A 21,997-nucleotide genomic window follows, 5' to 3' on the forward strand; every position below is an offset into this window, starting at 1 on the left:
AATGTGAATCACCAAAAACATAAGAAGAAGAATGGGAGCATGAAAGTTAAAGTGCAACCTGACTGAGCAGGGAGGATTATTTATAGTAAAAATGGACTTAAATATTGATCCGTTTCTCACCCACACCTATCAGATCACTTCTGGAGATATTAATTTAACCACTGGAGTCTTATGGATTACTTTTATGCTGACTTTATGTGATTTTTGAAGATTTAAAGTTCTGGCCACCATTCAATTGCATTGGATGGACCAACATAAGTAAGATATTCTTCTAAAAATCATAATTTGTGTTCAGCAGAAGAAAGTCATTCACATCTGGTATGGCATTAGGATGAGTAAATGATTAGAGAGTTTTCGTTTTTGGGTGAACTATCCCTTTAAGTCCATCTACAAAGACTCCACTCCCTACCTCCATCCAAGACAGCTACAACAAGCCGTGTGTGAGGTAAGCATGCTCCATCATTTGGGTCCTCTCACCCTTTCACCGACATCTGCCTTGTGGAAGAGGGTACTGCAGCCTGTGACATGGGGTGACAGAATTTTTATTCTTGAGTGAACTATTATTTTAATCATACTTTGTCGAAATGATTTTTAATTTCATTATACATAATTGTTTTTTTTGTTTTTTTACATAAATAAAAACATTTAATATAAGTTTGTGTGGGGGGTTACATCTAAGCAGGAATTTTATCGTTGACCTCACAGCTATGCTACTGTGGTTTAAAAACTTGGTGAAACTCTCAACCAAAGTTGCAAAAAGGGACAGATTAAGGGAAATGATAATGCATACTAAACAACCAATTTTAGTGTGAAGTAGCATGAAATCTATTGGCACTTATAGATACTTGATACCTTTATGACACCCCAGTTAATATCAAGACAGGAACAATCTGGACTCTAGATTCTAGAAGTAGTTACTGTGCAGGATATCAGATGTTCTGATATGGTTGGAACATTTACTCTGTGTCCAGCACTTTATAGTAAGTGGGGCTCTGTATGTGAGGATAATCATGTCACTGATGGAACTGGCAAGAAGAAAGCATTCTCAATACCCCTTTCTACAGCAAGACAGCCCCCCAATGAAGATTGGCACTCTGGTGTTCATACTGATTTGTAGCAGGACATAAAACAGGGTTTGCAGGCCATTTTACTGTCATAATGTAACATTTCCAAGTGAAATATGTTATCCAATCGAAATAAAAAACAAAAATGGCAGGATGGGACTTTTTATCCACTTTATCCATCGAGCATTTATTGGATCTTGAAAAGTGGTCTGTATATGACAAATGTTTGGAACAGAGGGGCTAAAAAATCTTGATAATGTCAGCCAAAATTTTATTTGTTTCAGGGGTACAAGAAGATAATACATTTTGATGAAATCTTTGGAAAAACGTGAACCAATGAATTGATGATAATACTACCAGGAATGTGTATTAAGAGAGTATAAAGGGTCAATTTGATTTCATGCTGACTTTAACCTCAGTGACGATCACCTAGGGTGGCTGAGGCCTCGGGGTCTCATGGAGGCTGTGAACTGTAATGCGTCTGTCCTCTGTCTTTTCAAGACATACGAGGCCTTGAGCACTTCTGCAGTCTAATTAAACATGACAGATCAGTGAGGTGGACACTGCAAGAGGACTAAAGGAAAATAAGAGAAAGAAATAAACAGAAAATGAAATGACAGAAAAGATGAACATAAGGGAGCAGCTTAATAGAGTGGATTGTTCTAGTGTGTACAAGTATTACATTATTTTGGACTGACTAAAGTAGAGAAATCTAGATTCAATGGACATTAGATCAAATATGCATGGAGGATTTTTGTGGTTCATGAGATTATGAAAAAAAAAACAATCTTACTTGATCTATTGCATGTCTGTAATACATCATTCAAAGATAGTTTAGGTAACATAATTTTATTAAAATGTAATAGGACATTTCTTACACTAATATCTTTACAATTATTCATGTCATGACTGAAATGGAAGCACAGTATAATTTGTTATACAACATATATTGGTTAGAAAATATATTCCTGTTCATTTTTACTTATTAAACAACAAAAAAGAATTTCTATACAAAAGTTGTATGCATCATTTACAGTTGTCTTTATTTGAAGCTTGTAATGGATTGGTTGTTCCTCAAAAAATGCAGTAGAGTGTTATGTTCATAGGCTAAAAGAACATAATATCAACATGTGTGTCGTGGCCTTTTATGGCCACTCAGATGCAATGATGCATACTGCCATCATAGTAATCTGTTTAATTAAAACCAATGACAAAATGTAAGAAATCAGGCCAGTGTTCGTGTATGCTGTCGGAATTTTTGATCTAGTAGCCTTTCCCATCCAAATGTGTCCCTCTTAACACCGTGCCCTAAGCATGCACGATATGATATAGCAACAAGCAATCAATCCTTTGTTTCCCATGTTAATAATTTGTTCTTTGTGCAAAGTGATGAGAAACAACACACTTTGTCAGTCACTTAGTTTTCTTTTCTGTCATACAGGGAAGCCCTGCCCACATTCCAAAATCCCAATCCATACCTGTATTGTATGTTGTATAATGCTGTATTAAACATCAAACATATGACTGGCTGATTTTGTCGCATTATGCACCAATTTATCTTTCAGTATGGACAGACAAATTACTTGTCGCCTGTTTTGACACAGTGTAAGTATACAGAGGGGGATGGTCAGTCATCTTCATTTCAGTATAATTCGAGTTATCCACAGAGTGAAATGATGCAAAAAGTGAGTTAATGCCAAGCAACTACACAAAACCTACATACTGTTTATCATTCTTTTTTGATACACATAGATTAAAATAGCCAGCCACATTTCATCTCTGTCAACGTATAGTCTATTCACTCAGTGCGCTCCATGTTTGTCTATATTGCACTGGAACCCCTGTGCATGAAAAACAGTAAAGAAGGACACTGAAAAAAGGGGTAAAAGTCAGGGCTCTTGTTCCTCTTCCTCCCTCACTATTTCAGAAGTCCATGGATATGGAACGCTGTCCCGGGTCCACTACAGTGGTGGTGGTGTTGTTGCTGCGAGCGCTGCCATGGTTACGGATGGTAATGCTCCCACAACCGCTGCCAATGCTGCCTGCAGCCCCTCCTACGCTTCCACCCCTCACATAGATCTCACAGGGCATCTCTTCCATGACGCGGTCCTCGATTACCTGCTCGGCACATTCATGAGTCTGTTTGTAGCCATAGCAGCTCTTCTTGTAGGTGCCGCTGCTGCTGCTATTGAAGGTCTTCATGGGTGGTGGCTTGGAGAAATCATTGTGGTAAGAGAGCTCCATTGAGCTGAGCGTGGTGCGGCTCTGCTTCATGCTTCCTCCAGAGGAGGCTTGGGTACCACAGTGGTGCTCGTGGACACATCTAGATATGGTAGAGGAGCGCCGCAGCTTGTGGTAGCTGTCAAGCTCATCTGACAGCTCGGCCAGGTCTGATGACAGCTCCTTGTCGCGGAGGGAGAAGAGCTCATAGTTTGGAGGGTCGAAGACCTCTTGGAAGCCACCTTTGTGGATGACAGCTGGCCGGCGGGCCACTACCTTCTTGCGGGGTTGCTTTATTTGCACCAGGATGGAGATGATGAGCAAGGCCAGAACCACACCGGCAGAAATGCCAATCACGGTGCCATGCGTCTTTGTGATTTGGTGAAAGAGTCCCTTGGATTTCCTCTCTGAGGCAGAGACATAAGGGAATGAGTTTTTAACCAAACACATTTTAAAGCATAAAAAGAGATAAAGACATACAATCTACATCAGTGTTTCCTGTGCTGCTGCTAAATCTCCAGCAAATAAATCATATTTTACCCTACTTGTGAGCCATCTGAATTGAATAGAAGCCCTTTTTCCACCACGTCAAATAAAAAAAAAAGTCCAGCACACTAATTACTAAATTACTATGCCATAAATCATAAGTGCAAAGTCAATGGGAAGTTTTGGTATATTCGTGCAAGCATGCACAAACATAGGTGCAAGTTGGTTTGGTGAAACTGCATGCGCAAAGCGCTAATGGGTTTGGTTAAGTGCGATTTCATTGTGAGGTTCTTCTCCGGTTATTGCACCGTCTGCATCCTATTATATAGTCCGTTACCTGTCAAGCACCAGTGATATAAACAAAGACAGCACATTCATAAGAAGTTGGTAGTGTAAATGCAGTGAGTTAGAAGAATAGAAATATGGACTTACTTTCTTTTGTGCATTAACTGCGTCCTTGTGGAATGTCAGGCATATTTCTATTACAGTGACATGCTCCTTTTATTCGCATGGAAAATGTTATTCTCGTCAGGATTTGAATTAAAGCTCCATTAAATAATAAAGAATGTAAGTATTATTTATAATTTTCATCTACTGACACACAAATCATGGCTAATATTATCAGTGATTGTATCGGCATGCACTTTGAACGCACGGTTGATTTTTTGAAAAATGTAATTTATTCATTGAAACATGAACATTTTTTACCAAAAATATTTCTAAATTCAAATTATACTTCAAACAAAATGAAAATATTATCAAAATAACAGTGTTAAAAAAAATCATACCAAATCCAAACATTTTACTCTCAACAACTTCTTTCACCGGCTTCTTTTGCAGTGACTTAAAAATCACTTTACGACAACAGGAGGAAAAATACCAATACAAATGAGATTATAAATACTATTATAAATACAAACATAATAACTGAAGAATAAACCATGACCTATCGATTGTTTAACACAAATCTCATAAAAAAAATAAAATTAATTACACGGCTGCAACTCTGATAATTTGATGTTCCACTTTATTTCAGAGTTTGGACATGAACTTTATTACCACCTGCTGGTAGAATCTCCAAACTGCAAATGCAAGAAATGAGTTGCAAATGCAAGAAAACAGACATAGTTCTGAAATGTCTTAGCGCAAGGACCTATTTCTCTGGAAAATAGCAAATTGCATTTTGCGCCACTTCATTAAAATACAATACACCCACAGATAGCACAACCACTCCCACAGACACCCACTTGGCTCACCTGGCACAAAAATTGCACTTAGAATTAGCACTATCGAAAATTAGATAAGACATAGTGGGCTCTATTTTCGTGACTGTGCACTATCTCGTATTTTAAGTTAGTATCTCATTGTTTTGAGATATTCTATAATTATATATATATATATATATATATATATATATATATATATATATATATATATATATATAGGGGTAGTATCTCATGTTTAGAAATAGCCGCCTTGAGGCTGTAAAAACATGACAAAAGGTACAATTATCAAGGTCTATTTCAGACTTCGATTTTAAGAATCTCAGAGGCTGGTTGCATAAAACTGTTTTAGACTAGACTTACAAGTTAGTTGTCTAAAATGTTGGTCTTAATTTTTTTAGCCAGTTGCATAAAAATTTAGATCAGTCTAATTTAAGACCAAAATGTAAGCCTGCACACCCCCAGGCTAACTTCTGTTTACATTCCATGTTGCCATGGAAAATAACTGTCAGCTGAGCCAGTGGGGGCATCAGTCGAGACGTTGTAGAAGACTTTGACTTCAATGATGGTAACAAATGTCATGTTTTTTATTATTTGGTTTAAAATCGCTAAATTTGTTAATTAGAATACATTTTGAAGCACTGTATTCCTCTAATAAGCAAATATTCTGCCAATGAAAACAGCATTGAGCATCCACTGTCGGACATTTTATTTTTAAAGCTGTTCAGTGTCTTACTTTTCCAACAATGCAATGTGAATTACAAAGACAACTGTGAGCTTGTTTTATGCAACAGGCTTTCTATGGCGTCTTTAGCTAGTCAAACTGATTGTTAGATGCAGTCTTAAGTTAAAGGTGCTATATGTAATATTTTGAATCTACTAAATCATAAAATGACCATAATATGTCATTAGAGAATTAGGAAACATGCTAAGTTGAAATACTGGCTTCTCCGATAACAATGCTACAGCCAGTATATTCTACTTTGAAGTTTCCATTCCGGGCCGGAATTTCTGTTTATGTTTTGGTCTGTGTGATCCCTCCCACTGCCCACTCACCAATAGTATTTCGATACTGCCGGGTTGCCAGATTTGAAACAAGTTTGCAGGCAAACAACACTGTGTGCTGCAGCCATGGAAACCAGCAAATGAACTGGATCAGAGATAACAGATTCCACCCGACCTAAAAAGCCTCGCCATCCATCTAAAAACCACAATGACCAGAGGCGTAGTAAAACAAGGATAAATATTGGAGATGCCTTTGAAAGATGGAGACAGCTTAAAGCCCAGAAATCCTTTAAAACGGATGCTGAGTTGGCTAATTTGCATGTCCTCATTCTGGCAACCCACATGAGCTTCGAGTCTGGGGTGGGGCAGACAACTCTCTAACATTTTGAACTTGGACTGCAGTACCCATTTCAAACACTTGTTGTCAATCTTTCATATATTGTTTATGCAACCGGCCCCTGAAACTAATGACGTGTGCTGGACATTTTTTAATTTGATGTGGCAGAAATGGGCTTCCATAGAAGTGAATGTGTTGAGAGAGAATATATGTGAGAGAAGACTATAAAAAGACAATAAAGAGACAACACGTTACTCTATTGCTTTGTGTTCACATGTTCCAACAACAAACAGAGCGTGACCAGTGTAATCCAGTTCACAAATGAACAATCCTGAGCCTGTTCTTTCAGTCAAAAAGACTCACAATCTCACAAGTTATCAGTTTAAATGACTTGCTGAGTAACGTCAGAGCGTTACTGAGCTACCATATCTTTAGATAAAGATACATAATGTACTCAAAATAGTTTTGTTGTATTTAAAGTTGTTTTAAAGATAAAAAAAAACTGTCCAATATGTTACAAAAATTTTTCAATTAATATGTCGTTAGAACCAATTTGGGTATAGCATTAGTTAGCGAATGTATAACTTCTAGAACAAATCCTGGTTAATCCCGTCCCAGGTCATAGGTGACTCAGGAAACAGAAACTGGTGGTTATGCTCTAACTCACCCTTGCAGTGGTTCTCATCCCAGGGGTACACACAGTTCTGAACACCGTTGCACACCAATGAGTTGTTGATGCACATGTTGCTATGACAGAAAAAAGTGTTGCTGGAGCATGGAGCTGAAAAACAGAACAGATAGAGAACATATGAAGTTTCCTAGAAACAGGCTTCATTCTCACAGCAGTTCGTCAGCGGCTGTCTGCAGAAAGATGCGCTTCATGCCCCTGACACAGGCTGTGTAGCGGGTATTGGGCACAACACTATAAATCAAATCTAACAGCCATCACGAAGCCTATCTGGCCAGGTTGCAACAAAGCTCTTGACTGAGCGAACGCTTAGTGTGCTAGTGAGAGCAGAGGGTAACAAAGAACGGAAAGAGAGGGAGAAGCAGAGATAAGCTTTTAATTGAAAGTGAGTGCCGATCTCTAGGGGTGAATCCTTCAGGCTGTTTCTGCAAACCCTGACACTCATCCCCTCCTCCCTCTTGTTCAGCTGTCTTATACAGATCTATGCACAGGGTTCTCATACTTTTTAATAAATTAATTTCTTGACATTTCCAGTCGTTTATGATTACTGGATTAAGATTTTCAAAAAACATTCATATTCACACTGATTTGCTAACGAATCATTCAGAATGGTTTGTGAACCGGTTCAACCAATTCACTGAAAAGAACAAACTCGAAAGAACAATTCGCTCACAAATTAGACAACACTATGGCTTGCAAGCATACTGTATATTACTCTACACACAAGCAATATTCAGCCTGTGATATATTTAGAGCAGAGCATAAAAGATGTACATTAATTATAGAAATTCCCATTGCTTTTCCATGACTAATAAGGAGAGATTACCCAAATAGTTTAATTCTGTCCTCATTTACTCACCCGTATGTTGTTCCATCACCATCCACTTTCATTGCATTTGTATTTTTATTTTATTTTATTCAATTAAAGTGAATGGTGACCGAGACAAAAATTTTGCCTAACATCTACTTTATGTGCCCCACAGAAGAAAGTCATATATGTTTTGGAAAACATAAAAGTTATGTTCCACCGAAGAAAGAAGTCATGAGTTTGGAACAACATGAGGATGAGTAAATGACATAGGCCGTGTTCCAATCGAAAGTGATCATCCCTATGCCCTACTCACTACAAAAGACAGTTCTCTTGATGTAGGCACTCTGAAGGGAGCATGGCATTACAGTTTGAATGTAGCCTTCACTAAAAGTCTTGTGAAAAGGCCCATTGTGAAAAAATAAACTTTCTTACTTTTGTTCATTTTGTTTTGTTTTGTTTGTGTGGTGTCCCCTTCCCGAAATGCCCTTCAAGGGCGCATAAATGCAGTTTGGAAAACACCCAGAATTTTAATTTTTGGGTGAACACAGTTTTAAAATTTCCTGATAACCCTGTATGCAACCTTATCCCTCTTTCTCCCTTCTTTGCAAACTGTTTCCAACTGCCATCCTCCTTACATCTGCAACGCTAAAGCAGATCTAATCTGCGAGGCGAGAGAAAATTCAGTGTCATGCTCCCACTACTCTATTTCCAGAATTGTAAGACATTTCTAACCTTCCATCAATGGCCAGCGCTGCATTGATGGCTGCCAAACACCTTCTGAGAGATGATCACTCATTAGAGGAGGGGTAAAGAACACAAGTGGCATATCACTCTATTTGATTCCCTTCTGGTTAGGGAAGACACATTCATGATGACAATCCAGAGCAGGATGCACTGCTGCACATCCTTGCAAAGATTACTGTATCAGTGCCATGCCCTGACTGGACTTGGCTTCCATCGCAGAGAAAACACAAACGCAGTGAAACACATCTCATATCTGAGTCACGGTCCAGCAACCTACCACCAGAGGCTGCGGTATAAATGAGCATTATCTGTCACTGGTTTGTACATTTTCTGTCATGTTCTATTTTAATCTGTCTTTGTTCACATTTTCCAAAAATTATATAGAGTTTAGGTCTATAACGACCTGCGTTTTTCATAACCAAGGATACAACATAAGTTAATAAAGATTTAAAGAACTAATGGATGACTGACAAGCATGAATTCAGTGAAATTTATCAGTTCAATATATTCATTCAGTGATAAAAACATTCGATATAAAAAGTTAAAGTCTAAATCTTTGCATCTTAAACTGTATTACATCTTAAATAATAACAGACCTCAAGGGAATTAGTTCATCCAAAAATAAAAATTATTTTATCATTTACTCACTCTCATGTCATCCCAGATGTGTATGACTTTCTTTCTTCTGCAGAACACGAATAAAGATTTTTCGAAAAATATTTCAGCTCTGTAGGTCCATACAATGCAAGTGAATGGTGACCAAAAGCACATAAAAAGCATAAAAGTAATCCACACGACTCTGGTGGTTAAATCCATGTCTTCAGAAACAATGTGACTGTGGGTGAGAAACAGATCAATATTTATATATTTAAGCCCTTTTTTGGTCTAAATTGTCCTCCCTGCCCAGTAAGTGGCGATATGCAGGTAGAATGCAAATCACCAAAAACAAAATAAGAATTTGAAAGTGAAAGTGGAGATTGATAGTAATAAAGGACTTAAATATTGATCTGTTTCTCACCCACACTTATCATATTTCTTCTGAAGACATGGATTTAACCACTAGAGTCTTATGGATTACTTTTATGCTGCCTTTATGTGGATTTTGGAGCTTCCAAGTTCTGGCCACCATTCACTTGCATTGTGGGGATCTATGGAGCTGAGATATTCTCCTAAAAATCTTTGTTTGTGTTCAACAGAAAAAAAGTCATACACATCTGGGGTGGCATGAGGGTTAGTAAATGATGAGAGAATTTTCATTTTTGGGTGAACTAACCCTTTAATCTCTTGATTTCTGACCAGTCTTTAGAAAGCAAAATGAAACAGAGATAGTCAAATTCTGTAAATGTGCATTAAAATGTTAATCTGTTAAACATTTTTATTTGATATCTAAAGTTAACAAGTGAACTTTAACTGCCCCAAAAAAATGAACCCTTGTGGTTCCTTGGGTGTCACTGGACCCCAGTTTGAAAACCCATGAATTAGTCTGTTAGTTACCAATACATCATCTTGTCGTAACCATTAAGAGTATTTATACTCACGATCCACAAATGATGTGAAGAGCATTCGAAACCGGCTGAGTCTGCTGCTCTCATCAGCCCAAATGCGTACGACACCCACGCCAGTGTCCAGCATTACGTCATTGGCAACAGTGCTGCAGAACTTGGCTTTCAGGTTTTCTATGGCGCTGCTGCCGTCATACACGGCCACAAAGTTCTTCTTGCACTCATTTGAGTACTCCATCTGGTACTCCAGGAAGCGAAGGTATATCTGGAGGGATGAACCAACAAATGCATCAGCTTGATTCTAAAAAATGCTGACTTGAACAGTAACAGGAAAAATACAGCAATTTGCAAAAAAATTAAAAATAGTGCATACAAGAAAACACTGATGCATATTGTGCTGACACAAAGTGAACTGGCTTGATCATTGGAGACTGCTTAACAAGAATAAAAATGCATGTAAACGTTTTAAAAATGGGAGGTAAGAGATCCCAACTCTAAAAAAGTAAAGTTTATAGACACAAACTTTGAGTTTGGCTTGAAAAAACCTAGTCTGAAAGTTTAAGATAGACAGACAGACAAACAGACAGATAGATACAATGTTGCTAGCATATTCTAGTATGTTGCTAGCATGTTGCTTTACTGCATAAGTCAGAACAGCCTGAAGGTGTGTGATGAACTTGGTGAATGTAGCTTGAATCCTCTAAAGGAGTAATTATAGGAAAAAGTTTTCACACTTGAATGGGTTTCAATGGGAATTTGGGCCTGTTCGGAAGTCCGCTATGGGAATTCCATAATTCCAATCAGTTAGAAAAGATATAGCTTACTATAGCTCACAGATCAGTTTGAAGGTCTGTGGAAAGTTTGGTGCATGTAGCTTGAAAGCTCTAGGAGGAGTCAGAGTTACAAATGTAGTCTCAGAATAATAATAATAATAATGATCATAATAGTAGATCAATGGTTTGGCTTTTTCAAGCCAAACTAATTACTTATCTTTATACTTTATAAACAGATACTCTTTTGCGAAGTTCTTTAGGGATGTTTTTTTTAGCCTGCTAAGTGTTCCAGTCTGCTTAGCGCAGATGAACGTGTAATCCCTGGGCCATCTTAATGCCATTTTGCTCCCTCAGTCTTAGTACTGCTGATTCTGCATCATTGGCCTAATACTTGCTGCTGCAGCATTGCTAATTTGAGCTTTCCTTGAAAAGTTTTCTCAGCAGAAAAATGGTCGGGCCCAATGGCCTCCTGTGGTTTCGTCGAGCCCTGGTTTTAGGTGGTCATATATCTGCCCATGGCAGAAGAGCAGGGTCATCTCATTTAATGAACTGTGGGAGGAAGGGAGGGGAGAGGAGGGTCACCTTGGACTGAGGAGGCACACGGATGGTCCAGATGCAGTCCACTGCATCTCCGTTTTTGATCTTATCCTCCTCATCTACCTGACTGGAGCGGATGATTCCATCTGTGCCGCTGATCTCAAACTGGCAATCTGCAGGAGGAGAAGGTTGGAAGCAGGAAAAAACAGGGCAAAATAAAAATTAGGCAAAAAGGAAGGAATACGAAGCATTGTGTGCAAATTGGATGCAAAAATAGAGGTAGTGAGATGAAGAAACATGTTCTTGAGAAAAAAAAGAAATGGAAGGTTCTACAAGATCTAAGGATAGAGTTGGAAAGGCAGCATGAGGCCAACAGATAGAGGGAGGAATGGAGGGTGTCAGTAAAAGATAGCCTGCAGTCTGCCGCAGAGAACAGAAAGCACTTCAGATGGAATTGAAGTGGGGGTCGGGGGTATTGAAGGGCTTACCTGGAATTGGATTTAGCAATCCACCGACATGCAAATGAAAATCTGGGTCTGAAATGATAAGACAGGTATCACATTACCCAGACAGTTCGCGGGTGGAAATCCCATGCATCTAGACGAACAATAATATCCAATTTTAAAGAGCCGTGGGTGCTTCAGAGTACAGATCTGCTGTTTGATCTAATAGGCAGCATTTAGTGTTTGTATTATATGTCCTCTTAAACATAGATAACAAGAAAAACATTGAGAAATTCTCAAAGCTACTACATCTGAGCAGAACATTTTCATGCCTAAAAATCCACTGAATCAACTTGAAGTCATTGCATTTCAAGTATCAAGATTCAAAACACAGTCAGGGACTCACTCTCCACAAGGTCATTCTCTTTAAATTCAGAACGCACTGAGTTTAGTTAAAAAGCTCAAATATACAAAACTGCCTGTGCCTACTGTATTTTATTCAATTGCAAAGGTTACCTGCTATAAAGGTGTACTTGACGCGGAAACCTAAGCCTTCGAGCTCCTCGTCACTGATGAATTTAATCCACATGAAGCGGCCCGTGGAGGTGACCACACCTGGACTCTTTGGCCCACAGAAACGATCAATAAGAGGGGAGAAACCAAAGGGACCATCCCTTATCTCAATGTGGTCAAAGCGGCATTCGAAGGAGGGCTCAATATAGTATGTTTTGTCAAAGGCCAGCTGAATTCTCTGGCGAGGGAGAGCTGCAGGATAAAGGTAATTAAGAACATCTTTGTTTATTTGATAAAACTGTGAAAATTATATTTAATTTACAACTGAACAGTACGAGGCATGGAAGAACCCATTGTCTATGCAGCAAGATGCCTTCCAGGAAATGAACTGACACTATATCACCTCATACAATAATAATAATAATACTCTTTTCAAACAGAGACTCTGGCCCTGAGACACAACACACACACACACACACAATGGAAATATTTATGAAAATGAACAATACAGAAGATGGAAGAAAAGTGAAGATAAAATATTTTTCATAGCACTGTTGTAAGTACTTAATAGATCATTATATTGCAGAGTCCATTTCATTTTTATTCATGACAAGAAGAAAGCAGACATGTAAAAATGAATCAATAATCTATGAAGCAGCGGGCTTGGGTATCTCAGCGAGTATTGATGCTGACTACCACCCCTGGTGTCGCGAGTTCGAATCCAGGGCATGCTGAGTGACTCTAGCCAGGTCTCATAAGCAACCAAATTGGCCCGGTTGCTAGGGAGGGTAGAGTCACATGGGCTAACCTCCTCGTGGTCGCAGATTAGTGGTTCTCGCTCTCAATGGGGCGTTGTGGTAAGTTCTGCGTGGATCGCGGAGAGTAGCATGAGCCTCCACATGCTGGGAGTCTCCGCGGTGTCATGCACAACGAGCTACATGATAAGATGCGCGGATTGACTGTCTCAGAAGCGGAGGCAACTGAGACTTGTCCTCCACCACCCAGATTGAGGTGAGTAACTGCGCCACCACAGGCACCTACTAATTAGTGGGAATTGGACATTCCAAATTGGGAGAAAAAGGGATAAAAAAAAAAGAAAAATGAAAAGAAAAAAACAATCTGTGAAGCACATCAAATACACAATGTAATATAAAACAGACAACTCTTTCCACTAACTAAATTATACACAGAGTGAATTAAGGTCACCTGCTTGAGGCACAACAACCTTAATCATGTCATTCTCTGAAACAAATATCACTGTTGTCACTGCTGATTTAGGTTTGCTTTATTGAGTTCATTTCATCAGCTGTATTTTCTGCAGCTTGCACAAATGCTGCACATTCTACAATCATTTATCAAGAAGAAAATCTTCTCTGTGTTCTTCATATACGGGTGCACAGGCTTATTATTGTTATCCAGTTATTCAGTTCTATCAATCAATAAAGATAAACACTTGTTATAGTGATACATAATATCTCCGTTGAAAATTATTGTTCAATTGTTCAATATTGTTCTTTTTTCTTATTTTTTTCAAAAGACCAATGTATTTATCAGAGTGCATTTTCATGTATTTGGATTTGCTTTGTCCACAGGGGGCGCTATTGTATTGCTTGAAATACTGCTGTATCAAAACAGACTTTCAAAATGCTATACTGGTATACAATAACATATATTATAGTTGTTAAAGGAATATATGGATAATTAGTGTTGCATCTACTATCATAATAGAGAAGAGTACGGAGAACTTAAGTACCTAGAGGCAAGATGTGGCACTCTTATATTAGTAACCATTGCTTACTTGAGGCAGACATCAACCACGCTGTCATTAACAGTTTCAGTCACACTGTCATCTAACAGCCAGGAAATCTTCTTACATTTAGAAATTTGAGTTTCTTTGTATTTTTAGGTAAGTTACCTTCCAGAATGTAAACACACTCCTTGTTGGGTGGATAAGAGTTTGGGTAGTTTGGAGATGTAAACAGCCCTCCATTGATATTCCGGATCCACTGGCCACACTGCTCAGCAGTAGATGGAGATTCACCTTCATTCTGAATCTCTGTGAGAGTGGATAGATGAAACAGGAAATACAATTTACATAGAGGAAATACAAACATTGACATTTAAACGTGCACTCAGTATTTTTTTCTTCATTAATAAAGTTTTACTCTTTAAGAAATGAATAGCATTTCTGAAACATACATACTAAATTATGAGCACCCACATGAGATGAAGGCTCCAGTCATATCAATAACCTTATAAAAGCTGTTTTATTCTACATGGAGAGGGTCCCCTCATGTGGGCCGCCATGTTAAGATCACACGACCAGCCGAATACTACTCACTTAAAGGTGCGGTAAGCGATTTTTTTTTATGGAATTAAATGCAGAAAATGTTCCTTCTCCCTAAAAGATATCACTGAAATAATTGTCCAGAGATATCTAATCAGTCTCTGTGACAGCACTAGACAGTGTAAACAGCAAACAAAAATGTGACCGCTGGCCTCTGACACATTCTATGGAAAGCCAATTAGTAGACTTCAGCCCTATTCGGACGGGACTAGTTTTACATGAGGACATAAGGGAAATTTGTGTTTCACAGACGTACTTTGAGATTTTAATCCTGTCCGAATCTGACAAGTCTGTGTTTTTCTCACACAACCTCTGTAAAAATTCCAGAGCAAATTACCTACTGTTTTTCGGCTAACTCAAGGTTCCTCTGAGAAATTTAATCCTGTCCAGATGCGAATGCCTGTGATTGCTGATTCTGAATTTTCTCAAAGCTTCTCATGTTTTTAAAAGACTTGAACTATCGTTAAGATCATACTTATGCTCGCCACTCTTCTGTCTGATGCACACCTTTCAATGTGGATGCAGATGTTTTGCCATCTGACGAAATAATAAAAAAATTTAATAAACAGGATGGTTGAAGAACAGTTGTAACAGTTAAAGGACGGGCAAGGAGGCGGGGGGAACTGGCTGAACAGTAAACAAAGTTTAATGGTAAAACTCAACTTAAAACAACATAAAACAAACATGAACACAGACACACACAGCACGGCCACATGCGTCTCTCGAACTGGTGCCTCTGGCACGTCTTTATCCCCCTCCCAGCTGATTAGCCTGATTCAGGGCCGGCTGTGTGTCCTCCTCCTCGTCACAACGGTGTTTTGGAAAGAGGGGGTGTGTCTAATCAGAGTCTCTCTAGAAAGCCAGTCCACTGTCGGCCATCTTTGGAATGCTCCCGGGAGACTATTTCCAGCCATGCCAGTGCAGCACCTATCTACTTGAAAGGGGGAACACTGAAATCTAAAAAATGGTTGGTCAAGATTACGATCAAAGAGCATATTTTAAATCAGCAGTAAAATCTGACAAAACTGGTAAATTGTGCTCCTTTACCTCATTTTATGCTAAAAAACACAATTTTCAGGCTAGTCCAGCTAATGCACATGCACATTTTCCAGTTGACTGACAGGCAATGTCTGTATCTAAAAGGTGATTGGATCTTTTACCTGTAAGGTGGGACTTCCTGAATACATCTGTTGACCGTTGGGCGCAAGAGCTTCTTGGTTGAGCATTCCAATTTCTCCCATTCATTTAAATAGAAGTGGCCTGTCTCTGCTAAATAGTCTCTGGTCTAATTCAACGGCTCAATCTTGTGGAAGTTCTAAAATGGCTGATATAATTTACAGCAACTTTAATCTTAGTAATTTCTCTGTTATTGGACACTTTCACTTGTGGATTAAATCAAGGTTGACTGTGAATAGTGAATTTCTTCAATGGCATTGGTAACATAAAACATAACATGTTATGTTTTAATGATGCTGCATCCAGGCCCCTAGGTGTCAATGTAAGTCCAAGACGACATTAACCAAATAAATAAATAAATACTGAGTGCACCTTTAAAAGAAATTTAAACTGAAATTAATTAAAACACAGCAAAAATGTACTCTCTGCAAACAAGTGTGAGGAGACTGGGTCAGTATTTTTACAGATGGTTACAGATTTCACTACCATTAATAGTTGCTTGAGCAATGCTATGATACAAACTGATACTGATTTAAGTAAGACTTTTTACATCTTTTGTGTTCACTAAGATGGAAGAAAGCATTCTGATATTTATTTTATCTTAATTATTTTTTTTTTTTCCATATTACCCAAACTTTTACACATAAAATAGCATTGAAGGGAACCCACTACCATATCTGCCCTAAAATATATACAGAATATCACAGGACTGTCACAGTTGACAAATCAGATATGAGTGTTGAAATGTGTGAGTCATACCTTTAATTTTCTGTGCCAGGGCAAATCCCTCTTCTATTATAATGAGTAGAACCCAGACTGCAAAGAAGAGCGAGCAACAGCATGTCAAATGTTAGCAGACAAAAATAGGCATGTGACGGAATTCCTGCAGACTGTGCCCTTCACGTGACACCATGTTCAGGACAAAAGACTGACAAACACAGTATAAGAAGCAACTATTAAAATATCAGAGATGATCGGGTTCAGAATGACTTCACTGCTGAAAAACAAAACAAAGAATCAGCATAGCTGATCTACAGCATATGTTGTGTTATGAATGCTTGTCCACAAAACAAAATGCTGATGATCTCCAGGGCTTTTTGACAAGTATAACCAGCAAGACTTCCTTCACATGAAAACCATAGTGCTCGAAGTTTTACTGGTGAACCACATGGCTATGCTGGTCCACCAGCTAGACCAGCATTAACCAACATAAACCAGCCTAGACCAGCATGAGAATTGCATGCTGGTGAAGCTGGGTTGACTGCTTGCATCAAAAATTCAGCTGCTGTGGGGCTCAAATGGTCTCAGTGAACTCTGATTTAGTGTGTTTGTGTGAATCTTAGAAACTACTAAACAGAACAGAGAATCTATAAATCTGATGGATCTAGCCATGTCTCTCTCCGTCTGAAAACGACTGCACTACCCCAGCACTGATTCATGGCATGGAGGCAAAGGCCAGGGGTGATGTGGGCTCAGAAACACGAGGACACTGATCATCCGAAACTCCTCTATCACTCCTGGCCCTGTCCCAGAGCAGAAATAAATCTAACAAACTGGGTTGTGTTTCCCAAAAGCATTGCAAGATTAAGTTGATCGTAGAGACCATTGGCACCGATGGTTTCTACGATCTACTTAGGCTTACGGTGCTTTTGGGAAACACAGCAAAGGCCAGTTGTTTTCAGATCTATGTCAAGTAGCCCCTCTTTGACATAAGACCAGATGGTCAAAGACTGCCCCTAAATGTGTGATTAGTTGACAAAATATCAGCCACAGACATTACTGATTTAATCCTGATGCAATATTTCTTTCTTTCCATGCACATTTTGAGAACTTAAGAAATATCTGGAAAGCAAAAGTGACATTTTTGACAGATAAAATGAGTTGTTGGTCTCCGAATTTATATTACATAACCTTCTGAATTCTGTAAATACAATTCTATCCTCATGTCCTGTTGCAGTTACAAGTCATTCAGTATAATAAGATAAAGATGAAGACATTCACAAAGGCATTAGGCTATATCAGGAACGGTGCTCCTCAACTAACAGACAGCTACACTCTTTTACATTTATAATTTCTACAGTCCTATTGAATTGTAGTAGTATTTATTTTTTTACTTGACTTGAAATAAATCGACGTTGGCTTACATTAATCACTTAAACACTAAACTACCTGTCTGGCGAAGAAAAGCCAAACATGATAACGCCATCTGATAAACATCACGCTCTTGTTATCCTTAAGGTTTCATACGTCTTGATGTAAGTCAAACACAAATAAAAGGTGAACTGGGGATTGTCATAACGCTGATGTGATAGCCTATACAGTATATGAGATTTACAAATCCCAAACCTTGAGCACAGATGTATAACATGCAAAAAAGTTTTTATTGTAGGCTAATTAAATGGAGTTATGCACTCAAAATAGTCGCATCTTACATAAAGGCCTGTGAATTTATTTTCTACATGAATTATCTCAAGCCTGCTGTCTGGTTTCAAATGAACAGACATCTGGGATGTGTCCCGTGGGACGCAAGGTTGTCGCACATTAAGATGTGTTGATATGATTTTGAGCAAGTTGTCTATAAATACATCAAAACAGATCACTCCACGGAGGAGAACATAAAGTTTATTGTCATTTGAGTTAAATACAAAGGCAGATGACAAGGGAACATTTCTTAAGGGGCCGTTCACATTGAATGCGTTTTGCGTCGGTCTGTTCTGTTTTTCAATGGTTTTTCCTTAGTATACATGCGCTAGACGGACCACTTTGACCGTCTTTTAACGTGACACGTCTCGCGCAGGAGCGCCGCGTTTATTTAACGCCGTGTCAGGTTAAAAAGTACGTCAACTTTTAAAAGCGCGTCTCGAGTCACCTGCGTTCTGCTTTCTTCATTGCGCTGCGTCTCGCTTTTATTTAGCAAGAACGTGCTCGGTCTGAACTACCCCCAATAATACTTTTAATGCCTTTGAGCTAATTATTCAGACCAGTGTCAAATAATGCATATGTCTTTCCTTCCTTGCGACTTACGTGTTGCATTCTGATTTCATTTCATTTGATTTTTATGACTTTGAACTTTTAAAACCAGCCTAAAAAAAAAAAAAAAAAAAAAAGCTAATAAATACAGTTGGATTCATCTACTCGCTATAAGACAGTAGCTACAGACAATCTCATTGTTGCAAGATCAACATTTATTTGGCTGTAATTAAACTGTTTGTACTGGAGCGTCTTATAAGGATTCTAAGATGTATCTTAATAAATAAATATTTTTGCTAAATTTGGTCATTATCATCTCGCATATATTTCCAAAATATATAAATGGTGTGATTAGGCTTGCCCCCACATTTTTTTTTTTTTTTTGGCTGTCGTCTTACAGAATTAGCAATATGAGTTAAAACCAATAATTCAGTTTTCCCTTAGAATTTAATTAAACCTATTGTGTACGACTGACTACCCTAATGACGTCGATTATCAGCGCGTGAAGGCTGTGGCACGCGACAAGTGTCGCTTCAGCACTCTCGCGTCGCTCCTGCAAATACCACGAACTCATGCAGCGAAGTTGCACGAGACGCTGCAGAAATCTAAAGCAACTCGCCTTTTGTTGTATTAATGCATCTTTAAATGTCATACGTCAATGAAGCCATTATTTGATGCCCGGCAAGCACAAAAGCATTTCCCTGTCTCAAACATGGCCATGGTTTAACGAACGACGCAAGGGACACTGAATTGCCAGATTTCGTTTCGCGCGCATTATATAGCTAATAAACAAAAACACACCTGTAGGTGGCGAAGCAATTTATGATTAGCCCTAAAACTGCCACTTGTTAGACATGGCAAGGCTGCCACTGAAAATGCTCCAAAGAAAACGTATAATAGCAGTTCGTTGGACGCCTCTGTTCAACGTGCGCTTTCCGCGTTGTGTTGACTGACACAAAAAATAAATGTTTCTTGAAACTCACCTCTGTGCATTTCCTTTCGCTGTGTAATTACCGGTGCGTCCGCCTTCGTGAGCTCTGTAGGTGGCGAGCTTTATCTCTCCATCGTTGACATCCAATACGGCGAGACTTAAAAATCACAACTTTTCCTCGATCTCTTTAATCCCATCCCTCAAGCAGGAAAAAACACCTCTGTATTCCTTATAAAGAACACACACCTCGAGCCGTGTGAGAGGTTGTAAACGAATGAGCTTTTAATCCTGTTGAAAAATGTGCTTTAAATCCACATACAACGTATTGCCATTAAATAGGCGACGCGCGTATAGTCCAAGTAGAGGAGCGTTTCTTAGAGAGTCCAGGGCTGAACTGACGAGATCCCATTAAACGAGCCTCATTTGAGCTTCGGGCGCTGTTCGCTTGAATAAGCTGCCTGTGCGCGCATGCGCATTCTTATGAGCGCACGACCCCTGTTCGGCGCGAGTGAAGAGAGCGCGTGGTGAAGTTAAGGGTACGTGATTCGGCTACGGCCACAGCATCAGGATTACGGTAGTTAGGCAAATCTATTTATTTCCTCTTTTGTGAAGAGATGGGTTATCAAGTATCAGATTAGCATACTTTTTGTATTACATGATGTGTGGCAAACGACAGCCCTCAGTAACTACTTTAATAATAATAATAATAATAAATATTGTACTTCATGAAAGGTATGAACTATGTGAATTCACATGCAGGGTTTGAAATCATTGTAGATGAGGACTAGCACCTTCTGAACTGTAGTAGAATTTCATAACAGCCTTCTATTTGGGCATGACTTGAGACTAAAAGTCAGGGTAATAAATCATTTGGTCGTGTTTATTCTCAATACAACATCGTAAAGAGAACCAAAAGACATCAAATGACAAACAGCATGTCAATCCAACCCAAAACATGTTGAGAATGATTCATTAATAATTAAAACAGCATACAGATGCAGAACCTTTTGGTACAAATATGCACCTGACCAGAAACAATTTGTGCAAGCCGTCTGCAAGAATTGCATGCTAGATCAAATTCAGATCTAGTATGCAACTATGCAGTATTGGTGGTTTTAGAATTGATTTAACCTTTGAAAGTGAAATCAATTAATGTGCATGTACGACACTATAACAACACCATATAAATGTAAAAGAGATTAGCATACAAATTAATGCATGGATCAGAGCAACTCTCAGATATATACAGCTAAGAACAAAATCCTTCACAGAGAACATTCTTCAGTAGCACATCTTTAAGTTCCAGTGTTTTAAAAAACCGGTATAAGAAATACTGTTCATAATACAACTCAGAAAAGTACCTGAACAAAGGCATCAGTGTTAATGAAAAAAAAACAAACAAAAAAAAAACAACCCACAATTTTAATATTTGGAAAGAAGACAGTCTAAGGATGATTGACACACAGGGGAATTACTAGAACGTAAATATAGAGGACAGTGCATGCTGAAATAGAGCAAACTGCTTTGCTTGACATGCTTTAGAGCATTGTATTTCTTTGCTATCCAATGGCAATCTAGTAAATTGTCCCGCTACAGCAAACAGCTATCTCTAAACTGTCTAGGCAAACACTGAAGTTGTTGGCACTAATTGCTGATTGTAATACTATACATTATAGTAGCAGAGTGATGCTGTTTTTATTAGGCAGATGCTATTTTTACTAAGTGTAAAAAGCAACAAAAAACATCTTCTTACTATAGTGCAAATAGTGGCAGATACTCTTACACCCCTGTTTAAATACTAACATACAGTATAGTGGTACCACTGCAGCATTTTTATTGTGTTTATTTGGAGTCCCACAGACACCCTACACCAACCCCTAACCCTACCTTACAAAAATGAACCATGGTTTTACTACAGTAACCATAGTATCACCATGGTATTTTTCTAGTAAAATCATAGTAACCACAAAATTAAACATGGTTACTATTAACTACTATTAACAACATGTTACTGTATTAACACCATGGTTAGTACATCAGAACTATATAGTTTCCACCAAAACACATGGTTACTACAATATTACTACAGTAAAACCATGGTTAATTTTATCTGGATCAAATCCTTCTCTCAACTCCCCAACCTTCATTGCGAGGAATCTCTTTTATTTATTACTATAAGTAGTATTATAGGAAATATTAAGAGTAGTGACATTGGAAAAAGTATGTT

General features: G+C 38.5%; 1 protein-coding gene across 1 annotated transcript; it reads right to left on the reverse strand.

Annotated features, from left to right (window-relative positions):
- Positions 1-1,894: 1,894 nt before the first annotated feature.
- On the reverse strand, positions 1,895-20,202 carry LOC127441307 (neuropilin and tolloid-like protein 2). The gene is made up of 9 exons (XM_051698596.1): positions 19,823-20,202; positions 16,629-16,685; positions 14,262-14,402; positions 12,350-12,598; positions 11,879-11,926; positions 11,436-11,563; positions 10,117-10,345; positions 7,003-7,116; positions 1,895-3,691 (listed from the first exon to the last, which is right to left on the reverse strand). Exons 1-9 carry the CDS (start codon positions 19,830-19,832, stop codon positions 2,988-2,990), a joined length of 1,680 nt encoding a protein of 559 aa, XP_051554556.1. The 5' UTR covers positions 19,833-20,202; the 3' UTR covers positions 1,895-2,987.
- Positions 20,203-21,997: the final 1,795 nt, after the last annotated feature.

The sequence above is a fragment of the Myxocyprinus asiaticus genome, chromosome 1 (genome assembly GCF_019703515.2).
Source record: "Myxocyprinus asiaticus isolate MX2 ecotype Aquarium Trade chromosome 1, UBuf_Myxa_2, whole genome shotgun sequence".
NCBI lineage: Eukaryota > Metazoa > Chordata > Actinopteri > Cypriniformes > Catostomidae > Myxocyprinus > Myxocyprinus asiaticus.